Below are 25,753 nucleotides of genomic sequence, written 5' to 3'. Positions count from 1 at the left end.
TTCGGACCACCACCCAGGACAATGGAGCTAATTCCAGTAGGCGATCCAAAACAACAACACCGCAGAAGGAGCAGACGAAGTGGCCACCTGGCCAGGCCCCATAGATGTGCACATCGTACACCGCTCTCGAGTATACTACTAGCCAATGTGCAGTCTCTTGACAACAAGGTATACGAAATTAGAGCAAGGGTTGCCTTCCAGAGAGACATCAGAGATTGTAACATTCTCTGTTTCACTGAAACATGGCTCTCTCGGGATATGTTGTCGAAATTGGTTCAGCCACCGGACTTCTCCATGCATCACACCAACAGAGATAAACAACTCTCTGGGAAAAGGAAGGGCGGAGGTGTATGCTTTATGATTAACGACTCATGGTGTAATCATAACAACATACAGGAACTCAAGTCCTCCTGCTCACACGATCTAGAATTCCTTACAATCATGTACCGGCCATTTTACTTACCAAGAGAATTCTCGTCAGTTATAGTCACAGCTGTGTACATTCCCCCTCAAGCAGACACCAAGACGGCTGTCAAGGAACTTTACTGGACTATATGCAAACTGGAAACCATACATCCTGAGGCTGCAGTTATTGTAGCTGGGGATTTTAACAAATCAAATTGGAGAACAAGTCTGCCTAAATTCTTCCAGCATATTGAATACGCTACGCGCATGCGCAATACCCTCGACCACTGCTACTCTAACTTCCGCGATGCATGCAAAGCCCTCCCCCGAACTCCTCGGCAAATCTTACCACGACGCCATCTTGCTCCTWCCCTCTTATAGGCAGAAACTCAAACAGGATGTACCAGTGATGAGAACCATTCAACGCTGGTCCGACCAATCGGAAGCCACGCTTCAAGATTGTTTTGATCACGCGGACTGGAATATGTTTCGGTCAGCCTCAGAGAACAACATCGTCCTATACGCTGACTTGGTGAGTGCGTTTATGAAGAAGTGCATTGGAGATGCTGTACCCACTGTGACTATTAAAACCTACCCTAACCAGAAACCATGGATGGATGGCGGCATTCGCGCAAAACTGAAAGCGCGATCCACCACATTTAACCATGGAAAGAGGTCTGGGAATATGTCTGAATATAAACAGTGTAGCTATTCCCTCCGCAAGGCAATCAAAGAAGCAAAATGCCAGTACAGGGACAAGGTGGAGTCGCAACTCAACGGCTCAGACACGAGATGTATGTGGCAGGGTGTTCAGGAAATCATGGACTACAAAAATAAATACAGCCACGTCACGGACACGGACACGTCAAGAAGAGATTCAAGCAGAGATTCAATATATACCTAGCAGCCACGTCACGTCACGGACACGTCAAGAAGAGATTCAAGCAGAGATTCAATATATACCTAGCAGCCACGTCACGTCACGGACACGTCAAGCAGAGATTCAAGCAGAGAATTCAATATATACCTAGCAGCCACGTCACGTCACGACACGTCAAGCAGAGATTCAAGCAGAGATTCAATATATACCTAGCAGCCACGTCACATCACGGACACGTCAAGCAGAGATTCAATATATACCTAGCAGCCACGTCACGTCACGGACACGTCAAGCAGAGATTCAAGCAGAGATTCAATATATACCTAGCAGCCACGTCATGTCACGGACACGTCAAGCAGAGATTCAATATATACCTAGCATCCAGTGGAGCAGGGGGAGATGATGACAAATTGAAAGCCTCCATTTTTCTGCATGTTATTGGAGAGGATGCATTGGACATTTACAATAGCTTTCAGCTAGACGAGGCAAATTTCTGCAGTCGCATCACAGTTTGATCTGGGAGCAGTTCTTCTGCAACGGCATGACGACAAATGGCAACCCGTCGCTTATGTGTCCAGAGCCTTGACAGGCGCAGAGACAAGTTATGCACAAATAGAGAAAGAACTACTGGCGAGCACATACGCATGCGAAAGGTTTCACCAATACGTCTACGGACAAGACTTCAAAGAAACCGACCACAAACCATTGGTGTCAATCATGTCTAAGCCACTGAATGATTGTCCAATGAGAATCCAGAGAACGTTGATCAGACTGCAAAAGTATGATGTGAAGATCATCTATGCCCCGGGAAAGTGAGATTCAGGCCTATGTCGACATGATCGTAGCATCACTTCCTGTGTCTTCTGAGAGAATGGAGCAGATCAAAAGAGAGACCGCAGCGGACCAAACAACGACAGGGTTGAAAGAAACAATACTGATAGGATCGCCCGCACAGAAAAACAACTGTCCAAGGAGAATACAAGATTACTGGATGTGCAGAGCAGTGCTCACCGTTGTGGATGGCATAGTGTTCAAAGGCAACAAGATTGTCATTTCCATGGCACTACACAAAGAAATGCTACAGAAAATACACAAGGGCCATTTGGGTGAGGAAAAATGCAAACGACAAGCACGAGAATTAATGTACTGGCCAAGAAAGAACCAGGAAATCAGGCAGACCACTGTTTCATGTGAACAGTGTTTGACATACAGGCCAAAGCAAGCAGAGCCGCTAATGCCTTATCCAGTACCCAACAAACCCTACTACAAAGTTGGAGTTGACCTTTTTGACTGCAATGGCAAAAGTCACATTGTTGTTACCGACTACTACTCAAACTACCCTGAAGTAGCAACACTGCCAACTACCTCCAGCAAAGCTGTAATCACCTACCTGAAATCAGTCTTCGCAAGACATGGGGTTGTGTCTGAACTGTACTTAGACAATGGCCCGCAGTTCTCAAGTTCCGAATTACGATCGTTTGTTAACGATTGGGGATTCCGACACAACAGCAGAGAATTCAGTCATAATTGTCAAAGGTCTGATGAAAAAGGCACACGATGGAAAGGAGGATTAAAAATCCCCCAAAATCTGATGATCTACCGCAGCGCACTGCTGCAGAACGGACTTTCACCTGGACAAATGTTGATGGGACGTCGCATAAGAACCAACCTACCCATCCATGAGGACTTGCTAAAACCCAGAGGTGCTCACAAAGTCAATCTCGAAGGAAAAACTGAATGACTCCAAGACATCACTACAGGAACCTGGTTGAAGCAAGGGTGCGTGCGGAGAGAAGTTGCACCGCGATCCTATGAGATCCAAACAGAGCATGGATCACAACTGAGATGAAACAGAGTGGATCTAAGGCTGCAGCCATTCACTCAAGGGACTGAGGATCATCAGGAGGATACTGCTGAAGCGCCTTTAGCAATGGAGAATTCAGTCAGAACAGTTGGACAACGAACGCTGTCCAACTGTTTCAGGAAGCACTTCAGCAGAACGACCAAAAAGGACTGTCAGAACCCCTGTAAGGCTTATTGAGAATTGCACACAAAGAAAAAGAAGAAAAGGGGCACCTGGACTGAATGTTTTTGTTTATGTGAAAAGAAATAGAGCCACAATAGAGTATTGTTGGACAGACTGCATTTCGTTGAAAAACAATTATAATATGGTGAAAGAAATGTGTGTTATTGAAAATTGCATGTTATGCAGGTTGGGTAAACAATGTGATGTTACATGTTTAGTTACAGAGAAAAGTAGTTTTCTTCAAAGGAAGGAAGATGTGTTATGTGTTAATAACATTAAGACTACGTTACCCAGCAGGCTATGCAGGGGCAGGTGGTTGAAGAATGCCTTGCATGGCTAAACATGGAGTTTTCTAGCTGAAGTATATGTTCATTAAAAGTAGTTAAACCTACACCGCGGTTTGTCATTATACATACAAGGAGCAAACATAATAGTCACTGTATATCAAAAAGTAGCATATCCATGTAGAAAATCCTATTAAGCCAGCTTACACTCAGAACTAAAGAAACTACATTGTTTTTAAAACAGACTACAATGCAGTCCATCGACAAAGGCATAGTCCTGAGAAAATAAAGAGAAACTTGTAAAGAGAAACTTGTAAATTCAATTTAACAATAAGCTCATCAATAAACATTATAATATTCTACCATTCCTATTACTACTCTACTTGTCCCGTTACATCAGTCCCTCACATGATTTACATTTGATGGGGAGTCCGCATGTGGTCCATGAGCCCCAACCATTGCCACCCCCCGACCGTGAAATGAACGCACTGAAAGAGTGTCTACCCCCTCCTTCTTTCCCAAAAATGACCAACCCGAATGTTCAGCTGTGACAGCGATTGTTCTTATGGTCATTTACCACAACACCAACAGTCAAACCACCATTAACACCATAGGATAAATAACTGAGGAGCATGGTGTTTTCAAACTATAGTCTAGTTCGGACTCGTGTTCTGTCAATAACTGACTAAAACAGAAACTATGTAGCAGAACTGACTAGTGTTGAATAATAGATGAAAATGTATTGACTTTATTATTTTATGAGTTATGCATTTAAGGAGATATTTTCTGTGGTGCAAAATTAGAACAGCTGTTTTATTGTGGTGTTACTAAGAAAACTCCTCCTCTCCACCCTTCTAAATTGTTTGCAGAGGCTCTGGCCATCTTGACAGGCAGGCAGCCTCAGGAGTTTGGTAATAAAATCTCTATCTCTGTGAGCATATGGCACTCTGAAACTATAGGCTCTAAAAGCAGTAGGCCTAGATCAGTGGTTCCCAAACTTTTTATAGTCCCGTACCCCTTCAAACATTCAACCTCCAGCTGCGTACCCCCTCCAGCACCAGGGTCAGCCGTACCCCTTCAAACATTCAACCTCCAGCTGCGTACCCCCTCTAGCACCAGGGTCAGCCGTACCCCTTCAAACATTCAACCTCCAGCTGCGTACCCCNCTTCAAACATTCAACCTCCAGCTGCGTACCCCCTCTAGCACCAGGGTCAGCCGTACCCCTTCAAACATTCAACCTCCAGCTGCGTAACCCCTCAAGCACCAGGGTCAGCCGTACCCCTTCAAACATTCAACCTCCAGCTGCGTACCCCCTCTAGCACCAGGGTCAGCTGCGTACCCCCTCTAGCACCAGGGTCAGCGCACTCTCAAATGTTGTTTTTTGCCGTCATTGTAAGCATTCCACAAACACACTATACCATACATTTATTAAACATAAGAATGAGTGTGAGTTTTTGTCACAACCCAGCTCGTGGGAAGTGACAAAGAGCTCTTATAGGACCAGGGCACAAATAATAATATAATAATAATCAATCATTTTACTCTTTATTGAGCCATCTTATATATAAAACATTTTTTTAATTGAAAATTGTGAATAGCTCACCACAGGTTAATGAGAAGTGTGTGCTTGAAAGGATGCACATAACTCTGCAATGTTGGGTTGTATTGGAGAGAATCTCAGTCTTTGATCATTTTCACACACAATCTGTGCCTGTATTTAGTTTTCATGCTAGTGAGGGCCGAGAATCCACTCTCACATAGGTACGTGGTTGCAAAGACATCAGTGTCTTAACAGCGCAATTTGCCAAGGCAGGATACTCTGAACGCAGCCCAATCGAGAAATCTGGCAGTGGCTTCTGATTAAATTAAATTTTCACAGAACCTCTTGTTGCAATTTCGATGAGACTCTCTTGTTCAGATATCGGTAAGTGGACTGGAGGCATGGCATGAAAGGGATAACGAATCCAGTTGTTTGTGTCATCCGTTTCGGGAAAGTACCTGCGTAATTGCGCACCCAACTCACTCAGGTGCTTCGCTATATCACATTTGACATTTTCTGTAAGCTTGAGTTCATTTGCACACAAAAAATCATACAATGATGGAAAGACCTGTGTGCTGTCCTTGTTAATGCAGACAGAGAAGAGCTCCAACTTCTTAATCATAGCCTCAATTTTGTCCCTCACATTGAATATAGTTGCAGAGAGTCCCTGTAATCCTAGATTCAGATCATTCAGGCGAGAAAAAACATCACCCAGATAGGCGAGTCGTGTGAGAAACTCTTCATCATGCAAGCGGTCAGACAAGTGAAAATCATGGTCAGTAAAGAAAACTTTAAGCTTGTCTCTCAATTTAAAAAACATGTCAATACTTTGCCCTTTGATAACCAGTGCACTTCTGTATGTTGTAAATGCGTTACGTGGTTGCTGCCCATATCATTGCATAGTGCAGAAAATACACAAGAGTTCAGGGGCCTTGCTTTAACAATGTTAACCATTTTCACTGTAGTGTCCAAAACGTCTTTCAAGCTGTCAGGCATTCCCTTGGCAGCAAGAGCCTCTCGGTGGATGCTACAGTGTACCCAAGTGGCGTCGGGAGCAACTGCTTGCACACGCGTTACCACTCCACTATGTCTCCCTGTCATGGCTTTTGCGCAATCAGTACAGATACCAACACATCTTAACCACCAAAGTCCATTTGATGTCACAAAGCTGTCCAGTGCTTTAAAAATACCCTCTCCTGTTGTCCTGGTTTCCAGTGGTTTGCAGAAGAGGATGTCTTCCTTAATTGACCCCCCATAAACGTAACGGACATGTACCAGGAGCTGTGCCAGGCCCGCCATGTCTGTTGACTCATCCAGCTGTAACGCATAAAATACACTGGTGTGTATGTGAAACAGAAATTGTTTCAAAACATCTCCTGCCATGTCACTGATGCGTCGTGAAACAGTGTTGTTTGATGAAGATATTGTCAGTATAGTTTTTTGAGCCTTTTCCCCCAGCATTGTCCCAGCCATATCCGCGGCAGCAGGAAGAATTCCACAATAGCATGGGGCTTGCCTGTCCTAGCCACTCGGTAGCTCACCATTAATGGTATCTGTTGCTCTTATACATGTCTTACTACTCGAAAGTCGTCTTAATTCTTGTTAAATTAAATCCTGTGGATTATTTTTCAAATTGGCATGTTTTGTTTCTAAATGTCTGCGCAAGAGTGAAGGTTTCATCGAGTTGTGAGATAGTACTTTTGCACTTTTAACACACTGTGGCTGAGGAAAGGCACTACTCCCAATATAAGTGAACCCCAAATCAATGTAGTTCTCATCATATTTGCGCCTCTTCGATGGTCCAACGTCCCTGTCTGTTGTTTGGTGCTTTCCCGGGTAAAGGGGCAGTAGCTCTTCAGCTGCATCAGATTCACAACTGTCAGTGTCCGTGCTAGCTGGGCTAACAACAAATGTAGAATTACTGATGCTAGCATTGGATGTGCTCCTGGAAGCAGAACAACTTGTGTCGTCAACAGGTGCAGGTGTAGTACTGCTGGTAGTAACAGTACTACTAGTAGAGCTGGTATGTGTCTCTATGGACAAGGGCCGTACTTTTTTTTAACCATTTATTTACCCATTTGTCGAGCAAACGGAATGAGCAGCAGCTACGTTTGGCTACATACGGACCGTTAGTGGAATTCCCGCGAGAGAGTAACGGGATTGGGATTGGGATTGGATGTTAATTATTTGACTAGGCTACCTGTATTTGACATTGTGTTGTTATTTTGCTGAACACTAGATGGTTTAATTTTATTTTTGGCAGTGAAACGAGGCTACTCAGGCGAGAAGACATTTAAAAAATATTTAAAAAACTAAACTTGAAAACTATTACAGACTACAAAGGAAAGCCCAGCCGCGAGCTTCCCAATGACACGAGCCTACCAGATGAGCTAAATTACTTCTATGCTCGCTTCGAGGCAAGTAACACTGAAACATGCATGAGAGCATCAGCTGTTCCGGACGACTGCGTGATCATGCTCTCTTTAGCCGATGTTTATTTATATCACTTTTATTTAACCAGGTAGGCTAGTTGAGAACAAGTTCTCATTTGCAACTGCGACCTGGCCAATATAAAGCAAAGCCATTCGACACATACAACAACACAGAGTTACACATGGAATAAACAAACATACAATCAACAATACAATAGAAAAATCTATATACAGCATGTGCAAATGAGGTAGGATAAGAGAGGTAAGGCAATAAATAGGCCATGGTGGCGAAGTAATTACAATATAGCTGTCACGATCGTCGTAACAATGAAGAGAGGAGGACCAAGGCGCAGCGTGATAACAGTACATCTTCTTTTTATTTGAAGACGAATACGAAACGAACACTGACAAACTATACAAAAACAACAAACGACCGTGAAGCTATAGAACGAAAGTGCATACACAAGCAACTAACGTAAAGACATACACAATCACCCACAACCTACCTAATGACTATGGCTGCCTAAATATGGCTCCCAATCAGAGACAACGATAGACAGCTGTCTCTAATTGAGAACCAATCTAGGCAACCATAGACATACAAACACCTAGACTGAACACTGCCCCATAAACATACAAAAAACCCTAGACAATACAAAAACACATACATCCCCCATGTCACACCCTGACCTAACTAAAATAATAAAGAAAACAAAGATAACTAAGGCCAGAGTGTGACAATAGCAATTAAACACTGGAATGGTAGGGTGTGCAGAAGATAAATGTGCAAGTAGAGATAGTGGGGTGCAAAGGAGCAAGATAAATAACTAAATACAGTATGGGGATAAGGTAGATTGGATGGGCTATTTACAGATGAGCTATGTACAGGTGCAGTGATCTGTGAGCTGCTCTGACAGCTGGTGCTTAAAGCTAGTGAGAGAGGTAAGAGTCTCCAGCTTCAGAGATTTTTGCAGTTCGTTCGAGTCATTGGCAGCAGAGTAAGAACTTTAAACAGGTCAACATTCACAAGGCCGCTGGGCCAGACGGATTACCAGGACATGTACTCCGAACATGCGCTGACCAACTGGCAAGTGTCTTCACTGGCATTTTCAACCTCTCCCTGTCTAAGTCTGTAATACCAACATGTTTCAAGCAGACCACCATAGTCCCTGTGACCAAGAACACTAAGGTAACCTGCCTAAATGATTACCGACCTGTAGCACTCACCTCTGTAGCCATGAAGTGCTTTGAAAGGCTGATCATGGCTCACATCAACACCATTATCCTGGAAACCCTAGACCCACTCCAATTTGCACCCTAACAGATCCACAGATGATGCAATCTCTATTGCACTCCACACTGCGCTTTCACACCTGAACAAAAGGAACACCTATGTGAGAATGCTATTCATTTTCTACAGCTCAGCATTCAACACCACAGTACCCTGGGACTAAACACCTCCCTCTGCAACTGGATCCAGGACTTCCTGACGTGCCGCCCCATGTGGTAAGGGTAGGTAACAACACATCCGCCACGCTGATCCTCAACACGGGGGCCCCTCAGGGGTGCGTGCCCAGTCCCCTCCTGTACTCCCTGTTCACTCATGACTGCATGGCCAGGCACGACTCCAACACCATCATTAAGATTGCAAATGACACAACAGTGGTAGGCCTGATCACCGACAATGATGAGACAGCCTATAGGGAGGAGGTCAGAGACCTGGCCGTATGGTGCCAGGACAACAACCTCTCCCTCAACTTGATAAAGACAAAGGAGATGATTGTGGACTACAGGAAAAGGAGGACCGAGCATGCTCCCATTCTCATCGACGGGGCTGTAGTGGAGCAGGTTGAGAGCTTCAAGTTCCTTGGTGTCCACATCAACAACAAACTATCATGGTCCAAACACACCAAGACAGTCGTGAAGAGGGCACGACAAAGCCTATTCCCCCTTAAGAGACTGAAAAGATTTGGCATGAGTCCTCAGTTCCTCAAAAATTTCTACAGCTGCACCATCGAGAGCATCCTGACTGGTTGCATCATTGCCTGGTATGGCAACTGCTCGGCCTCCGACCGTAAGGCACTACAGAGGGTAGTGCGTAGTGCCAGAACAAAGGAGACGATTGTGGACTACAGGAAAAAGAGGACCGAGCACAGCCCAAATCTCATTGACGGGGCTGCAGTGGACCAGGTTGAGAGCTTCAAGTTCCTTGGTGTCCACATCAACAACAAACTATCATGGTCCAAACACACCAAGACAGTCGTGAGGAGGGCACGACAACAGCTATTCCCCCTCAGGAGACTGAAAAGAACGCCAAGTCTAGGTCCAAGAGGCTTCTAAACAGCTTCTACACCCAAGCCATAAGACTCCTGGACACCTAATCAAATGGCTACCCAGACTATTTGCATTGCCCCCCCTTTTACACCACCGCTGCTACTCTCTGTTGTTATCATCTATGCATAGTCACTTTAATAACTCTACCTACATGTACATATTACCTCAACTAACCGGTGCCCCCGCACATTGACCCTGTACCGGTACCCCCCTGTATATAGTCTCACTATTGTTATTTTACTGCTGCTCTTTAATTACTTGTTACTTTTATTCCTTCTGAATATAAAGACAATATTGGTGCCATAGAGGTTATTCATCAACAATTGGAATTCACAGTCTGTTTCACAATGCAAATTTAAGTAATTAACCCTTCTTCATGGAGTCTGGTCAAGGAAGAAATAGCGTGGAACCAATGACTATCTAGAACTCACTCAACAGCTCATCGGAACTACAATTCCCAAATGCACATGAGAAAGTAGGAATAATAGTGATTCTGTTCACGTCACACCATAGCTTGAATTTCAATATCAAGAAATGCCGCACAGACTCTGTTGATGAGAATAAAACACTCCACGCAATGAATGACCCTTTTTACCATATCTGTGTAATTCAATTATTGACCCAGTAGTTAATTGTATTATTTAGCTAAACTTGTCATCTATTGTGTAACGACTAATGTTAGATAGGCTGCAGCTGGGACTGCTTAAGTTTTACTCTTGCTTGTCAATAACGGGTTGCAACAGCTTTCTCATGTAGCCTATTTCACTTTACAGAATGAATTTGGTGAGAAACTGGTGTAATACTTTGTAATTAACTTTCTCTACCATGGGTTTCAATGAATGTACAAAAATAAATAATTATTATTTTTCCACTTATTAGGAAAAAGTTATCAACTCCCCCTTAAAAATTGAGGCCTATCTGTGGGTTCAAATGGGGTTGAACTGACGTCAGATGCGCATGCACAGTTCTACCTGTCCATCTTGTGCGCAAAGGAAAGGCAGGAAACCGTGGCGAAACTCAGAATCAGAGCTTCGAATTGACAGTTATGGGAAAGTAGCATGTGGGATACTGGCCAAGCATGGAACAAGTGAGTAACCCAACCTTGGGACCAGCAGAGCACCCTGGTCCAATCAATGCTGTTACATAGCTACTGGGTTTCACCTTAACCCACTAGAAATATTTTCTATTGAGATTAAATAACCCAATAGGTTTGGTTTTTTATCTGTTTTTCAGGTTTGTTTTCTTGGCACCCTTTCCTAGCAGTAAGTTGACACATCTGTGTGTACATAATGTAGTTTGTAAATGAATCTCACTCAAATGTCACAGAAGCGTGACATACATTTTTCCTCGACCATTCTCTGATCTCCACCCTCCTTGCTGTTCTCTTCCGATCTCATTTTGATTCCCCTCTTTCCTCTCTAAGTTCTCCCTCTTCATGACAGAGGCTATGGCACCTCTTCTCTCCACACTGCTCTCCCATCCTGAAGTTTCCCCACCAAGACGCGTGTCCTCTGGATCCTGCAGTGTCTCTGTGCCACCTTGGTACCTGAACAGCAAACCCCACTTCACCTTGTGGCATGGCCTGGTGGGCCTGGGGACGGTATGTGTTGTTGGGGTGCAGACTCTGGCAGCTCTGCTCCTCCTCTACTACTCTCTGGCTAAGGGCTGGTCCCTGGCTAGGCTGAAGCGCTACGCAGCATCCGGCCTCATCACCTATCTGCTTGGCAGTGCCAGTCTGCTCCTGGGCACCTGCTCTGTGTGGTTTACAGGCGCTGTGGGAAGATACACCTGGTGGCACCCTACTCTGCTGTCAGCACCCTGGTCATCATGAGCCAGGTGTCCAATACCTACATGGCTAAGAAACGACTGGTGTCCTAAACAGGCTATCGCCAACATCAAGCTCACAAACAGTCATGGACTATTACATACTGACCAGACCGCTCGCACGCATGTTGATTTCGTCCACCCACACCAGATGTGATCAGGACACTCAGGTTGAAATATCAAAACGAACTCTGAACCAACTATATTAATTTGGGGACAGGTCAAAAAGCATTAAACATTGATGGCAATTTAGCTAGCTAGCTTGCTGTTGCTAGCTAATTTGTCCTGGGATATAAACATTGGGTTGTTATTTTACCTGAAATGCACAAGGTCCTCTACTCCGACAATTAATCTACAGATGAAAGGGTAAACCGAGTTCGTTTCTAGTAATCTCTCCTCCTTCAGGCTTCCTTTCTTCGGACTTTATATGGCAGTTGGCAACCCAACGTTAAGGTGCATTACCACCACCAACTGCACTGGAGTGTGGATCTCAGTTCATCTTTCAATCACCCACGTGGGTATATGCTCCTAAAAACCAATGAGGAGATGGGAGAGGCGGGACTTGCAGCGCATCAAGCGTAACAAATACCACCAAATTCTATTTTAGAGCCCAGCTACGCAGACACTCGTGAGCAGTGTGGGTGCAATGATTGAATAACATGTACAGTGGCTTGCGAAAGTATTCACCCCCTTGGAATTTTTCCTATTTTGTTGCCTTACAACCTGGAATTAAAATAGATTTTATGGGGGTTTGTATCATTTGATTTACACAACATGTCTACCACTTTGAAGATGCAAAATATTAATAAGACAAAAAAACTGAAAACCTGAGAGTGCATAACTATTCACCCCCCAAAGTCAATACTTTGTAGAGCCACCTTTTGCAGCAATTACAGCTGCAAGTCTCTTGGGGTATGTCTCTATAAGCTTGTCACATCTAGCCACTGGGATTTTTGCCCATTCTTCAAGGCAAAACTGCTCCAGCTCCTTCAAGTTGGATGGGTTCCGCTGATGTACAGCAATCTTTAAGTCATACCACAGATTCTCAATTGGATTGAGGTCTGGGCTTTGACTAGGCCATTCTAAGACATTTAAATGTTTCCCCTTAAACCACTCGAGTGTTGCTTTAGCAGTATTCTTAGGGTCATTGTCCTGCTGGAAGGTGAACCTCCGTCCCAGTCTCAAACCTCTGGAAGACTGAAACAGGTTTCCCTCAAGAATTTCCCTGTATTTTGCTCCATCCATCATTCCTTCAATTCTGACCAGTTTCCCAGTCCCTGCCGATGAAAAACATCCCCACAGCATGATGCTGCCACCACCATGCTTCACTGTGGGGATGGTGTTCCCTGGGTGATGAGAGGTGTTGAGTTTGCACCAGACATAGCGTTTTCCTTGATGGCCAAAAAGCAACATTTTAGTTTCATCTGACCAGAGTACCTTCTTCCATGTGTTTGGGGAGTCTCTCACATGCCTTTTGGCAAACACCAAACGTGTTTGCTTATTTTTTTCTTTAAGCAATGATTTTTTTTCTGGCCACTTTTCCGTAAAGCCCAGCTCCGTGGAGTGTATGGCTTAAAGTGGTCCTATGGATAGACTCCAATCTCCACTGTGGAGCTTTGCAGCTCCTTCAAGGTTATCATTGGGCTCTTTGTTGCCTCTCTGATTAATGCCCTCCTTGCCTGGTCTGTGAGTTTTGGTGGGCGGCCCTCTCTTGGCAGGTTTGTTGTGGTGCCATATTCTTTCCATTTTTTAATAATGGATTTAATGGTGCTCCGTGGGATGTTCAAAGTTTCTGATATTTTTTTATAACCCAACCCTGATCTGTACTTCTCCACAACTTTGTCCCTGGCCTGTTTGGAGAGCTCCTTGGTCTTCATGGTGCCGCTTGCTTGGTGGTGCCCCTTGCTTAGTCGTGTTTCAGACTCTGGGGCCTTTCAGAACAGGTGTATATATACTAAGATCATGTGACAGATCATGTGACATTTAGATTGCACACAGGTAGACTTTATTTAACTAATTATGTGACTTCTGAAGGTAATTGGTTGCACCAGAACTTATTTAGGGGCTTTATAGCAATGATGATGATTTATTTTAACATGTTATTTTTTTCATTTCACTTCACCAATTTGGACTATTTTGTGTACGTCCATTACATGTAGTTGATCCCCCAAACATGTATTTTTTTATTTTTTGTTACAGTGAAAATTGGTTGTCAGATTTTGCTATAGACTACAATGCATTATGAAAATGTGTCTAAAGCATGTAATAAAACACTCCAAACCAACTCATATTACATCACAATCTCAATCTGAATAATGCCTTTGAACTCACTTTTTTTTCTCACTGTGACATAAATCATTGTTTGAATAATGCAGTTTACAACAACTAAAATGTGCAAATATGCATTCATGGAACAGTGGAAAACAAAAATTGAGTGCAGAGACATCCAGAAAGAGATTCTGATGTAATATGAGGTAGTTTGGAGTGTTTTATAACCAGTGGTGTGTATTCATGGATGCCAAGGGAAACCAGTCTCTCTGTGTTTCATAATTTTCCTTCAATTTGCAAGAGGTTGAATGTATCTCACCAGAGAAAGCATCCGAGCGAGCCAAACAGCGCCCCTCTGTTTCTGTATGTGTAGCCCATCTATCTGATGTTGTCTGGTCAAAAAGAGTATGACACTATTGGCGCCCATAGCATTGAATGCAAGGGAAGCCAGTAAACATTTAGTCTCCCTTGATAAATCCCTTGATAAAAAAAGTATAAAATAATATCCAATTAGCATTGAGCTAAACTGAGTGAGCTCAACTATGAATGGTCCTGGCACACCAAAAAAAAGTGTCAAGGAAAGCCAGTTTGGACATCAAAATACCAAACGACATAGACAGAAAACTTGAATTGTTGCATCTCATTGTGTTGTTGTCATCCGATGGCTAGCTAGCTAAAATGATCCCTTTCCTAAATTAGCCATGAACGGAGATGGGGATTTGGACTTATGGTTTTACTTATTTCTCCATACTGGCCAATCATTATAACGGCGATTCTGATCTAACCATAAATTCATACATTGTGCCCCTGGCCTAAGAGGATGGAAGTTCGAAATGTGGCTAGATGTAGTAGGATAATGTTAACAATTTGGTTCATTGTTGCCCATGAAAGGAAGTTAGACTAGAGAGCAAGCATTTTAGTCAGGTAGCCTAGGTCAACAACTAAAAGTGTGTACTGTATGCCAGAGTCATAGACTGTTTCGTTAACATGAAAGAGAGGAGGCTGACATTGGCGTTTCTCCACAAGTAGGGTCAACGTGTTTTCTACTTGCACGCACGCACACATACGGAGAGAAATCAGAACCATGGACAGCCACATCATATTTAGTTTATGTTGATTGGACAATTTTTTGGTTGTATCTTTTAGTTGTCACTGTGAGCATAGGGGATTTGATGTTGAAATGTTGAAGTTGAAATGGTGCTGGAATAGTGGAGGCAGCTCCTGTTCTCTTTACGACTTGCGGTAACTCTACATGGTTATAAATTAATAATTGTTTTAGTAGTCTGAAATTGTAAATATTAACTTGCTTGCTGTATGTCATGTAACTGTTACATGCAATATGCTTTGTGGACTTTACCGGACCTAGGTAGCTCTCCGGTTTTGTGATGGAAAAAAAGGTGCGGTTCAATTTATTCTGCCACTGTCTTCTTATTGTCCCAGCCTTAGGCCTATTTATCACAGTGGCAAGGCAAATGAACAGGTTATAAAGAAAACAACGCAATTATGGCATTTCCTTCTGGCTTGGGTTCCCCAGTGCTTTTACCCACACACCGCTACTGTTTATAACATGCTTAGACATATTTTCATGATGCATTGTAGTCCATAGCAAGTGATGACTCAGCTAAATGTGACAACCAATTTTCTCTGTAACGAAACAAAATATTAAAAACGGTTTGGGGGATCAACTACAAGCACAGAAAGAGTGAAAATAAGGCCACCTGTAAAAATGGGTGAACTTGTCCTTTAAAGCATTAATAGAAGCTTTACTGTAGAGCTCTTTGGAGGACCAACATGCATTCTGCCTAATGCCCAAAAGAATCGGTGGCTTACATTGGTGCAACTTTGATTTTGTCACATCTACTCCTGAACTAGTTTCAATGTCAAAGTGGAAGAGCATTTAATAGTTTAATAATTGTTTCAAATTGTGTGTTAACTTTACTTTCAGCAAAGAAGTGGTATGGAATCACCAATAAGGATAGAATTGGATAGCACATGTCAGCATGGCCTAGTAGAAAAGTGTTGTATGGCAGAGAATTACACAGTAGTGTAGTAGTGTATACTTACTAACTTCATATGTGGAACACAAAGCGTCCATGAGAGAGCGCTATTGCTACCGATCATCTGCCTTTTTGGGGATGTTTTTTTCATGACAGGCCTCAGTCCGTCATCTCCTTCACGGTTCTTTTGGGTGGCCAGCGGAGGGATGTCTTTGGAAGTATTTAGTAATGTAAAGTAGTATTTTGTATCTGAGAGCCAAGGAGAAAAGGAAAGCCGGTTTTGTGTCTAAAACTCAGGAAGTGGTGATATTGGTTGTTGATAATGTTAATATTTTATGGTGTCATGTGACCAGCTCGTTACTGATGTTGCTGCTTTGTTTTCTTTGCATTGCTTTTAGGCTTGAATGGACCAATGCACATTTCTTGCGATTCATTTATTTTCTCCAATCTGCTAATATCTGCTAATATTGTACTAGTTTTAACACTCAGGTATGAAATTACAGCCAAATACGTAAGATGTCATATTTACTGATGTGGTACACTGACTGCAATGTGTCAAAAAGCTGTGCAGTATTTGCTTCCATCCTATCTGTAACTCCCGCATCTGTCTTACTATAAGGACATACGCATCATTTTTCATCATATCCAAATCCATTATCTTTCACAGATTCCCAGCTGCAAGAGTGCAATTGAAGGTTGAGCTGAACATAATTCTTGCAATTTCAATAAAAATACATTTAGCATATTGGTTTGTGTTTCCATGTGAATATATGTCCAAAAATCATCTGAGCAAAGAGCACCACGTCAGTGTAATACACAATCAAAATGATGTAATAACGCAAGATAAGTGTTTTATTCACTGTTAAAATAATATTAACAAAGTAACACAGTCGTCATTTTATGCTCGCCTCTATGCTGGATACATGTGGTGACTGACTTCTGATCTCACACAGTCAGTTTGCGACACTGGTCTGCTCTTTCACAGACACTGGTGAAAAGATCAATGTGGATAAAAAGAGAATAAAAAACGAGAGCATAATGTACAAAAAAAAGACAGATGAATTCATTTAGATCATTATAAATAAATAATTTTGGTAAATTCATACATTGAAATAAAAGGACAAACTAGTAGAGGCGAGCCAACATCAAGATGTTAAAAAAAGAACATTGCTACTAAATAAAACTAAAAATTACATATGGATACGGAGTTCTCCTCATGATGACACTTAAAACAAACAAAAAGAAGCACAGTAAAACAATTTTGATTGGGAGGGAGGATGGGGCTTCTTCCTCCAAGGAAATAATCATCTCTCTTAAAAGGACTGGGATGATTGGCTGAATCATTTGATGGACACAAGACCGGGCCAACTAGAAAAAGGTTAAGGAGGTTGCGAGGTGAGGTGGAGGAAAACATCCAACATACATGATCGACTAGAAACAGGCTGTAAGGATAAGGACAGGTAAGTAAGCAGTAGTGGGTGGGTAGAGTTGAGGTTGTGAGGGGCGTGTGGTGGAATCCCCCATTCTTTTATAGTCCAATAGGTGGAATAGGGAGTTGAGACTAAACTGAAACTCCACACAAACGTGGGTAATATATATATATATATATATATCAGACATTTATCCTGGCTCCTGTAGTCCAACTTGAGTTCCATGTACAATTCCAGTGGAGAAAAATAACCTGGAGGCCCGATCCATTCCCCTCATGTTATGATTTTGAGATGACATCACAGAAAGAAAAACGTATCAACCAACCACAGAACAGCACAGACCAGTACAGACAGACCCAAAGCACTGTAGAGCTACAGAGATACACTACTGAGAGAAGCTACTTACACGGACTGTCTGTCTGCCGTGCGGTCAGGGATACACCTAGCTACCTCAGACAGGCTACTCCTGTGTGCTGCTTGCTTCTCATTGGGTAAGGCCATCAATCCATTCATACCAACACAATGGGCTGGCTTAACTATGCCACACAAATGGCCACAGTCCATGGTGGGTTACTGTAGTCATTGTTAACTACTGTAGCTAAATGGTTGTGGGTTTGTCGCCTTCATGACCCAGTCATGCTACAGAGTAAACCTATGGCTCCAATGGATGCTTTAAGGGCCTGTATTCATAAAAGCGTCTCRGAGAAGGAGTGCCGATCTAGGGTTAGTTTAGCCTTTTTGATCATAATGAAAACATTAGATGGATAAGGGGACCTGATTCTAGATCAGCACTCATACTATGAGACACTTGATAAATATGGGCCCAGAACTATAAACCGTTTGTGACTGTATATGATCCATATCCCTATTTGTATAGTGCAAGTGTCTTAGTGTTTTTATAGCTCTGGTCCAGGGTGTTACGTGCAGCTTGCAGAGTGTTGGCAAGCTGCACGTAATGCTCAAACTAGAGCTAGTGGAGCCTGTCCCTTGAGTTGGACACCAACCTGTCTGGATGCTCAGTAGTTCTGTCTGAAGTTGTTACGAGGGGGAAAGGGTGTACTAAAGGTGTAAATGCTAAGATTCAAGAAAAAGACCCCTTAGTGTCGTTTAAGGCTAAACGAACGAATGAGAACACATTGTCCGAACCCACCCAGGTCAGCCCCCCGTGTTATCAAAAGGCTGACATGGATGTACATTCATTTGACCTTTTAAGGTCTCTCTTTGAAATAAAAGTAACTCAAATGGCCGCCTCGGCAACCAAGCTAAGGGCGTTGCCGTCATTATGACAACTTGATCATAAGAACATACTGTCTCTCTATCCAACCCTTCCCCTTGAACTTTTAACTCAACCCTGGCCCAGTCTGAACTCTCTGTATAAACAACTAATGATTATAACCACCATTTACAAAATATCAACAAGATCAGTTTAGAATATTAGTAGAATCAAAACATCCAGGTCACATATACTGTATTGTCTTGTCATCCTTTCCAACAGAGGGACGCTACAATATCTAGCAAACAGCTAACGACTCTAAAAGCACTTTTTTTTAATTTTTTATGCAAACGGTCCAACAGATGATTACATAGTTCCATCTGATGTGAGCTCAGATCAGACAGTGTCCTGACTGGCCTCAGAGATCGTCATGGGGGTCTAATAAGGGGATGGCGGGCAATGCTAGAAGATATAGCCGGAGAGGGAGTGCTTGGAAGCCCCATGTTCATCTCAACTGGTCCCTCTCAACAAAATGTCAATCCATTCCCATCCATGGTCTCCAGTGCTCAGCCTCACCAACCTCAGGGGCTCGGGCAAATCTTCAGTCTCTTCTTCAGTAAGATATTCAGCATAAGGATTTGTTACTCTGTCTTGGTAAGCACATGAGGTACAACTCATTCTCTCTCACTCATTCGCTCATGGGAGAGTCTGTGTGTGTGTGTGTGTAGTGGGGGCTATGAAGGTTAGCCATGTTAGAGCTGGGGTGGGGGGTTGTCAGAGTTTAAGAATGCTCATTTTCCTGTCACCTCAATGACATCATCGTCCGAGCTGCTGCCACCGTTCTCCATGGCTAGGTGGTGGGAGTCGGGCTGGCTGAGCGCTGCACCCAGGAGGCTGGAGGGGGATGAGGGGAAGTGGGAGAGGAAGCTGGAGCTTCCTCCAGTGCTGGCCGGGCCTCCTCCCAGGGTGTTGGGGTACATCGTGGGCTCAGGCAGCAGGGACTGACTGTAGTTCAGAGGGAAGCCTGGGGACAGCAGACCAGTCACGCTGGGGTTCATCAGGAAGGGGGGAAGGGTGGAGGAGGAGGAGGATGTTGAGGCCGAGGACATGGGCATGGTGTTAATGGTGGAGGAGAAAGAGGTGGAGGACAAGGAGGAGGTGGAGGATGAGGGGAGGTGACCATTGTTTCCTGTGGCTGAGGAGGCATGGCTGAGGAGATCCGCCCCTGCCGAGGGGAACATGGTCTGCAGGTCTCCCAGAGTCTGTCCTGCTGACTGGAGGAACGGGGATGAGGAGCTGCCTCCCATCAGCATCGGGTGGCTCATGTGTCCCCCCAGCAGGGCCTGGTTCAGGGGGGGGAAGCTGAGCCCTCCACTACCGAGGGAGAGACCCGGGAACCCGGTTGCAGATGAGCTGCGTTTGCCCCCCGCCTGCTTGTGTCCACCCGCTGCTGCGGCCATCTTGCGTTTGGAGCATCGCAGAGCCTCGCTGATGCTCATTCCGATGTCCTCTCTGAGCTGCCGACTGAGGTCCGACTCCGTGTTCTGACTGTACTGCTGCGTTCTGCTCCCTCCCTCTCCATCCCCTGTAACCATGTCCGACGGCGACGGCAGCTCATTGCCCATGGCGACGGTATCCACGTTGACGGCGTAGCGGCTGAGCTCTCTGAGAATCTCGGGGCTCTCGGGGGTGGAGGGACGCGATGCGCTGTCGGGGCTCAGCCGCTGGCGCTCCATGGGAGACAAACAGCCGTTACCGATGGCATGGAGCAGGGAAGCCTGGGAACCTGCGGCAAAGAAGAGGGTAAAAAGAGTCATTATTCCCATAACTGAGCATGTTGATCTTGTCTCACCACAGGTGTCCCGCAGGGCTCCGTACTAGGTCCTCTCTGGTTAGCTATGTAGTCTGAACACCAAGTCACTTTGTTTTGTCATATCCTGTCACATGGATTCCTCATCATGTAATGTAAAGTACTTTGTGTATGTGCAGTGCACCTCTGTTAGTAGCAGATCCTCCCTGCACTGCTCTGCTGAGCTTCCCTGAGCGGATGGCAAAAATCCTCCCGTCATTGGTCCTAATGTAGGTACCTGTGAGGAAGACAGCAGTTAATGGCGGATATCAACTCAAACTTGATTTGTCATATGCACAGGATACAGAGAAGTGTGCACAACAACTTGAATGCTCTCCTCTCGACATTAGCTAATAAAACTATACAAATATTTAGGAAAAAATAAGGTAAAGTAAGAAACATAAAAATAAGCATGCAGGGAAGCACCAGTCAGTTTTGATTCTTAGGTTAAAGTACCGAGCCCTTTATATAAATGAGATAACCTGGGAATTCAGGTGTCCATGTGGATATTGTAAACCGCTCTCCAAGGTGTGCACAGTATTTCAATTAGAGTATGTAGAGAATTAATTGAACTACACATGCAGGTAGATATGAGGTACATCTTCTACAGTATATGTTATTATCACCTTTTGACCCTTTGATCACATGGATGCTCTCTCCTGCACCGATACGTGCCTGGACATCCGTGGTGCTGTTGGCTCCAGGGATCACTATATCTGAAGGCGCAAACAGAAAGAGTTAAATTATTTCCAAACAATACCACGGGAGTATCCCAAATAGCACCCTATTCTCTGTAGGCCCTGGTCAAAAGTAGTATACACTCTATAGGGAATAGGGTGTCATTTGGGACATAGATCCTATATCACTGGTCTATCATAATGCAGCACCAAAGCATTTCACCTGACCCAAGACCAGGAGTTATTCCTAAAACTCCTAACCCGTCGTGTTCATTAGGCCCAAAACAGAAGAAACCCCTCCGAAACAGGGAAGTACCTTGTCCAATAAGAAATGCTAATTGTCATTGTACTTGGCAAAACGTTTTGACACGATGTGCCCTAATGAACAGGACCCGTACCAAGCGTATCAGTGTCTATCAGTACCAATTCAATTAAAACGTTATTGTCCCTGCAGGGATATGTATTGTACCAGTGGTAGTGACGATCCTCTGGACATAAACACCGGCCTTCTGCAGGTAGTTGACCGGGAAGCTGACCCCGGAGCTGGAGCCAGCCATGCCCATGCCCGCCATGCGAGGCATCATAGGGATGGGGGTGGACTGGACGGGCCGGACGCTGGCCATGGGCTTCTCATCACCCCGAGCTATGGGACGCCTAGGGGATTCAAAAACACATGAGGATCATATCATTACACAGTCTGATGTGGGACAGTCTTCTAGACTGATATCTGCAGATGGCATGGTTGAGTTTGGAGGCTAGAAGGATCATTTGTATGGATAGGCTGTTGTTTAGGCCTGCTTAACAGGCTTACACAGCGCTGTTGAAGGATTGGTTAGGGATGCTGTATGATAGGGGTAGGATAACGAATTCATTGGACGACTCGCCAGTTGCGCTGGTTGAAGGCTGGGATGTTGGTGAGGGTCTGGTCGCTGGTTGGGTAGTAGTGGGCGTAGGAGGGGCGAGAGTAGGGCACAGAGGCACGCTTCTCGTCCTCATAGCTCTTCTTAGCAGCTCTCTTCTCTGCTTTAGTAAGCTTGGACTCCTTCCGGTCCACCAGCAGAGACTCATGATGGAAGGGTTCCTGGTGGGGTACAGATCAACAGGGATGTTAGTGTGGGTGGTGTGTGTGTGTACCATATTAATACAGTATCCATGACATGACGGTGTGTATATATATTTAGTGGCCAGTTTATTAGGTACACCAATCAAGTACCGAGTGTACCTATAAAACTGTGTATATGTGTGAGTGTGTATCTGTGTGTGTGTGAGTGAGTGAGTGTACCTTAGTGATGAGGTGGGGGTAGATCTGACAGGCTTGGCTGATGACCGTCTCCATCTCTTCGTGAGATTGCAGAGGGGCTTTGGCCGGGTCAGGCTCCTCCTCTGCAAAGTGCAGCAGCGACTCCACCTCCTTGCGGGTGAAAGTCAGTACCGGGTTCAGGTCGTCCACCACGCGGTCTGGACACAACCAATCACAGTGTGTTACTGACCTCGGACACAGCCAATCACGGTGTGTTACTGACCACTGGACATAGCCAATCACAGTGTGTTACTGACCACTGAGATTCCCCTGTACTATGCAGTCATTTGCATTTCAACTTCAATATCATGCCATCCCACATTCAATATATTTAACCACACACACTACACTCTCTTACCAGACATGCCCTGTCACACACACAGGAGCATCATCACCGTCACCCCCCCACTGTCTCTCCCAACCTAACCTCCCTCCCTCTGTCTTACCAGACATGCCCTGCTTGGAGACCTGCCGGTCGTAGATCTTCTTCTCCAGGGTGAAGTCACAGACCAGGCGGTAGATGTGGCAGCGCTTCTTCTGGCCATAACGGTACACCCGACACACCGCCTGGGCATCGTGACACGGGTTCCATGACGCGTCAAATACCACCACCCGGTTGGCCCCGATTAGGTTCACACCCAAGCAGCCCGCCCTGCATGTCACAACCCAGGCTTATTAACAACATGCGCAAGTGTGTTTGTGTAAGTGAATGGCTGATCAAAGTGTATGTAAAAGGGAGGGAGAATATATCCAATGTGTGTGAATAAATATCTTTGTGTGCGCGAGTGTGTCTAATTGAGTGTATATGGCTGCATTTACACAGGCAGCCCAATTCTGATATTTTGTCCAACAAAAGAGTTGATCTGATTGTTCAAAAGACCAATTAGTGAAAATAATTATCATAATTGGGCTGCCTGTGTAAACACAGCGTTTGTTGTGTATTTGAGTGAAGAATATATAAGCATAGAAATATAATTACTAGAAGGGGCAGACAACAGCAATTTCACTTACATTTCTATGTGTGTGTATCAGTGTGTCTGTATAGTCTATTACCTTGTTGACAAGAGGAAGACCCATGTGGAGGTGTTCTCTGGGTCGTTGAACTGGTTGATGAGTTTCTCTCTCTCGGAGGCAGACGTACTCCCATCCAACCCTGGGGAAGACAACCGACACATTCACTACATCAGCATCATGGGGCGATTCCAGACAAATAGGTGATGTCCCAAATGACACTATTCCCTATGTAGTGCATTACTTTTGAACAGGGCTCATATAGGGGTCTGGCCAAAAGTAGTGCACCATTTAGGGAATATGGTGCCATTTGGGACACATACACTGTGTATCTAGTGTAGTGTGGTAGCCAATCCAGTAGGGGGCAGTATATTTAAATAATTAACCCAGAGATCAATGGCTGAGAGAAAGCATGGCTCTTTCTTAATTCATCTTTCATCAATTTCTCACATTGTCTCTTATTGCCTCCATTTCCAAACCCATTGGAGAAGAAGATCTGATGGAGACCCTGGACCTTTCCTTACAGGACAGTTGAGGAGGCGGCGAGGAGATAGCTATGTCACCGCTATGACATTTTTGGCCGATACCGATATCTTCCTTGCAAAAAAACCCCAATACGATACCAATATTTAAAATGTTAGCTGCCTTTTAAGCATTCTAATACAGTTAAATAGTTAACACACACCCACACGGACGCAGACGGTCAAAGGCACTGCATCTCAGTGCAAGAGGAGTAACAACAGTCCCTGGTTCAAATCCAGGCTGTATCACATCCGGCCGTGATTGGGAGTCCCATACTGCGGCGCACAATTGGCCCAGGGTCGTCCAGGCCGTCATTGTAAATAAAAATTTGTTCTTAACTGACTTGCCTAGTTAAATAAAGGTTACACACACACACCAGAAAGTTATTTTGTTTACAWTTACATATGTCCCCATTACCAGTAAAACATAATCAAAACCTATTTCTTTCACTTACTTGCTGTGCTGTTTCATTGTTCATTTATTCAGTCGTTTCATTCCCAACCAGGATTTCTATGAAAAATAGAGCACTTGGTAGTATGTACCAGTGTTCGACCAGTTGGTGAAAGCCAACATCACCCACGACAGAGAATGGTTGATTGTCAAGGGCAATGAATTCCATTATCTTGGCTTTAATGAATTTCGMCTTTGAGTTGTCTTCCTGAAATTTTCTTACTCTTTCAAATGACTGCTCAAGTTGTTGACTGCTTGATCCACACAGCAGACATTGTGTGGGCCAGGTTAGGAATGCTGTGTTGCACGTGTAGCGCAAAATTTTACATAGCGTCATTACGTCATGTACCTACATTATATAGATATGCACGGTAGATTTGACATCGGTTTTTAACATCGGCGTTAAACTAGACATCGGGCTGATACCGAGGTTTCGCATTTTTAGCTAATATCGGCCGATTCCGATATGTTCACCGATATATCGTGCATCCCTATATAGGATATGAGGAATCACAGAAAGACTGATTGAGATTAGAGACGTAGATTTGTTCAGTTAGTGGATTGAAGCCAAAATATTCCACAGGACAGGATGTGAAAACAAGCTAACTAGTCTAATAGTCTGGAACAACAGAGTACATTAGTGGGATCTGGGTTCAAATCACAGCTGAGCTAGCACAAGTGAAGAGTCAAAGGGTTGCCATGGGAATAATGACGACAGGGTCTGGGTAGTAGTGGTTGCCATGGGAACAGGGTCGTGCCGTGTGTGTGTTTGTGTGGATGATGACTCACTGTAGTAGTTGATATTGCGGACCCAGGTCTGGTTCTGGCCTTGGTTGTCAGGGGAGACTCGGCCTGCTGGCAATGGCCGTCTGGACAGGAAGCCTTCAATGACTGTCAGGGTGGACAAGCTCTGACTGATGGACATATGTCAAACACACACACATTAAAAATACATTCAAGTCAGTTAGTATCACATGGATATTTCCAGGTGAAAAGCAAAAACACTAATTTCCAGTCTCTCTAAGGACAATGAAGTCTAAGTATGACTATGCTCATAGGGAGTGTTTGGATGAAGTGTTCCATGTCAGATATAGGAAGAGGTCCAACCTGAAGACCAGGATCTTGTCTCCTCTGCTCACACTCTCATCGATCAGGTGGAAGAGCAGCAGCATCTTGGCAGAGTTCTCCAGAACCCCAGTCTGGTAGTTGTTCATGATGTCCTTGGCCTGGAGTGACAGAGATACATGGAACAGGACAGGAGAAGGGTGAATGAAGGCAATTCTTTCACACCAACGAGGACGTCTTAGGTT

At 44.3% G+C, this 25,753-nt stretch overlaps 1 protein-coding gene across 1 annotated transcript in view; it reads right to left on the bottom strand.

Moving 5' to 3' along the window:
* Window positions 1–16,822: 16,822 nt before the first annotated feature.
* The window catches only part of LOC111970732 (helicase ARIP4), a 28,061-nt gene continuing 19,130 nt past the window's right edge, over window positions 16,823–25,753 (bottom strand). Inside the window, exons 13-22 of the mRNA XM_023997502.2 lie at window positions 25,551–25,669; window positions 25,233–25,357; window positions 23,514–23,613; window positions 22,907–23,112; window positions 22,443–22,618; window positions 22,045–22,241; window positions 21,630–21,814; window positions 21,110–21,199; window positions 20,629–20,721; window positions 16,823–20,420 (exon numbers count right to left, since the gene is read on the bottom strand). Coding sequence (XP_023853270.2) covers window positions 19,426–20,420; window positions 20,629–20,721; window positions 21,110–21,199; window positions 21,630–21,814; window positions 22,045–22,241; window positions 22,443–22,618; window positions 22,907–23,112; window positions 23,514–23,613; window positions 25,233–25,357; window positions 25,551–25,669 — 2,286 coding nt within the window. The 3' untranslated portion in view covers window positions 16,823–19,425. The remainder of the gene's footprint in view (window positions 20,421–20,628; window positions 20,722–21,109; window positions 21,200–21,629; window positions 21,815–22,044; window positions 22,242–22,442; window positions 22,619–22,906; window positions 23,113–23,513; window positions 23,614–25,232; window positions 25,358–25,550; window positions 25,670–25,753) is intronic.

This window comes from Salvelinus sp. IW2-2015, linkage group LG11 (assembly GCF_002910315.2).
Source record: "Salvelinus sp. IW2-2015 linkage group LG11, ASM291031v2, whole genome shotgun sequence".
Taxonomy (NCBI): Eukaryota; Metazoa; Chordata; class Actinopteri; order Salmoniformes; family Salmonidae; genus Salvelinus; species Salvelinus sp. IW2-2015.
This window is presented reverse-complemented; position numbering and strand designations above follow the sequence as displayed.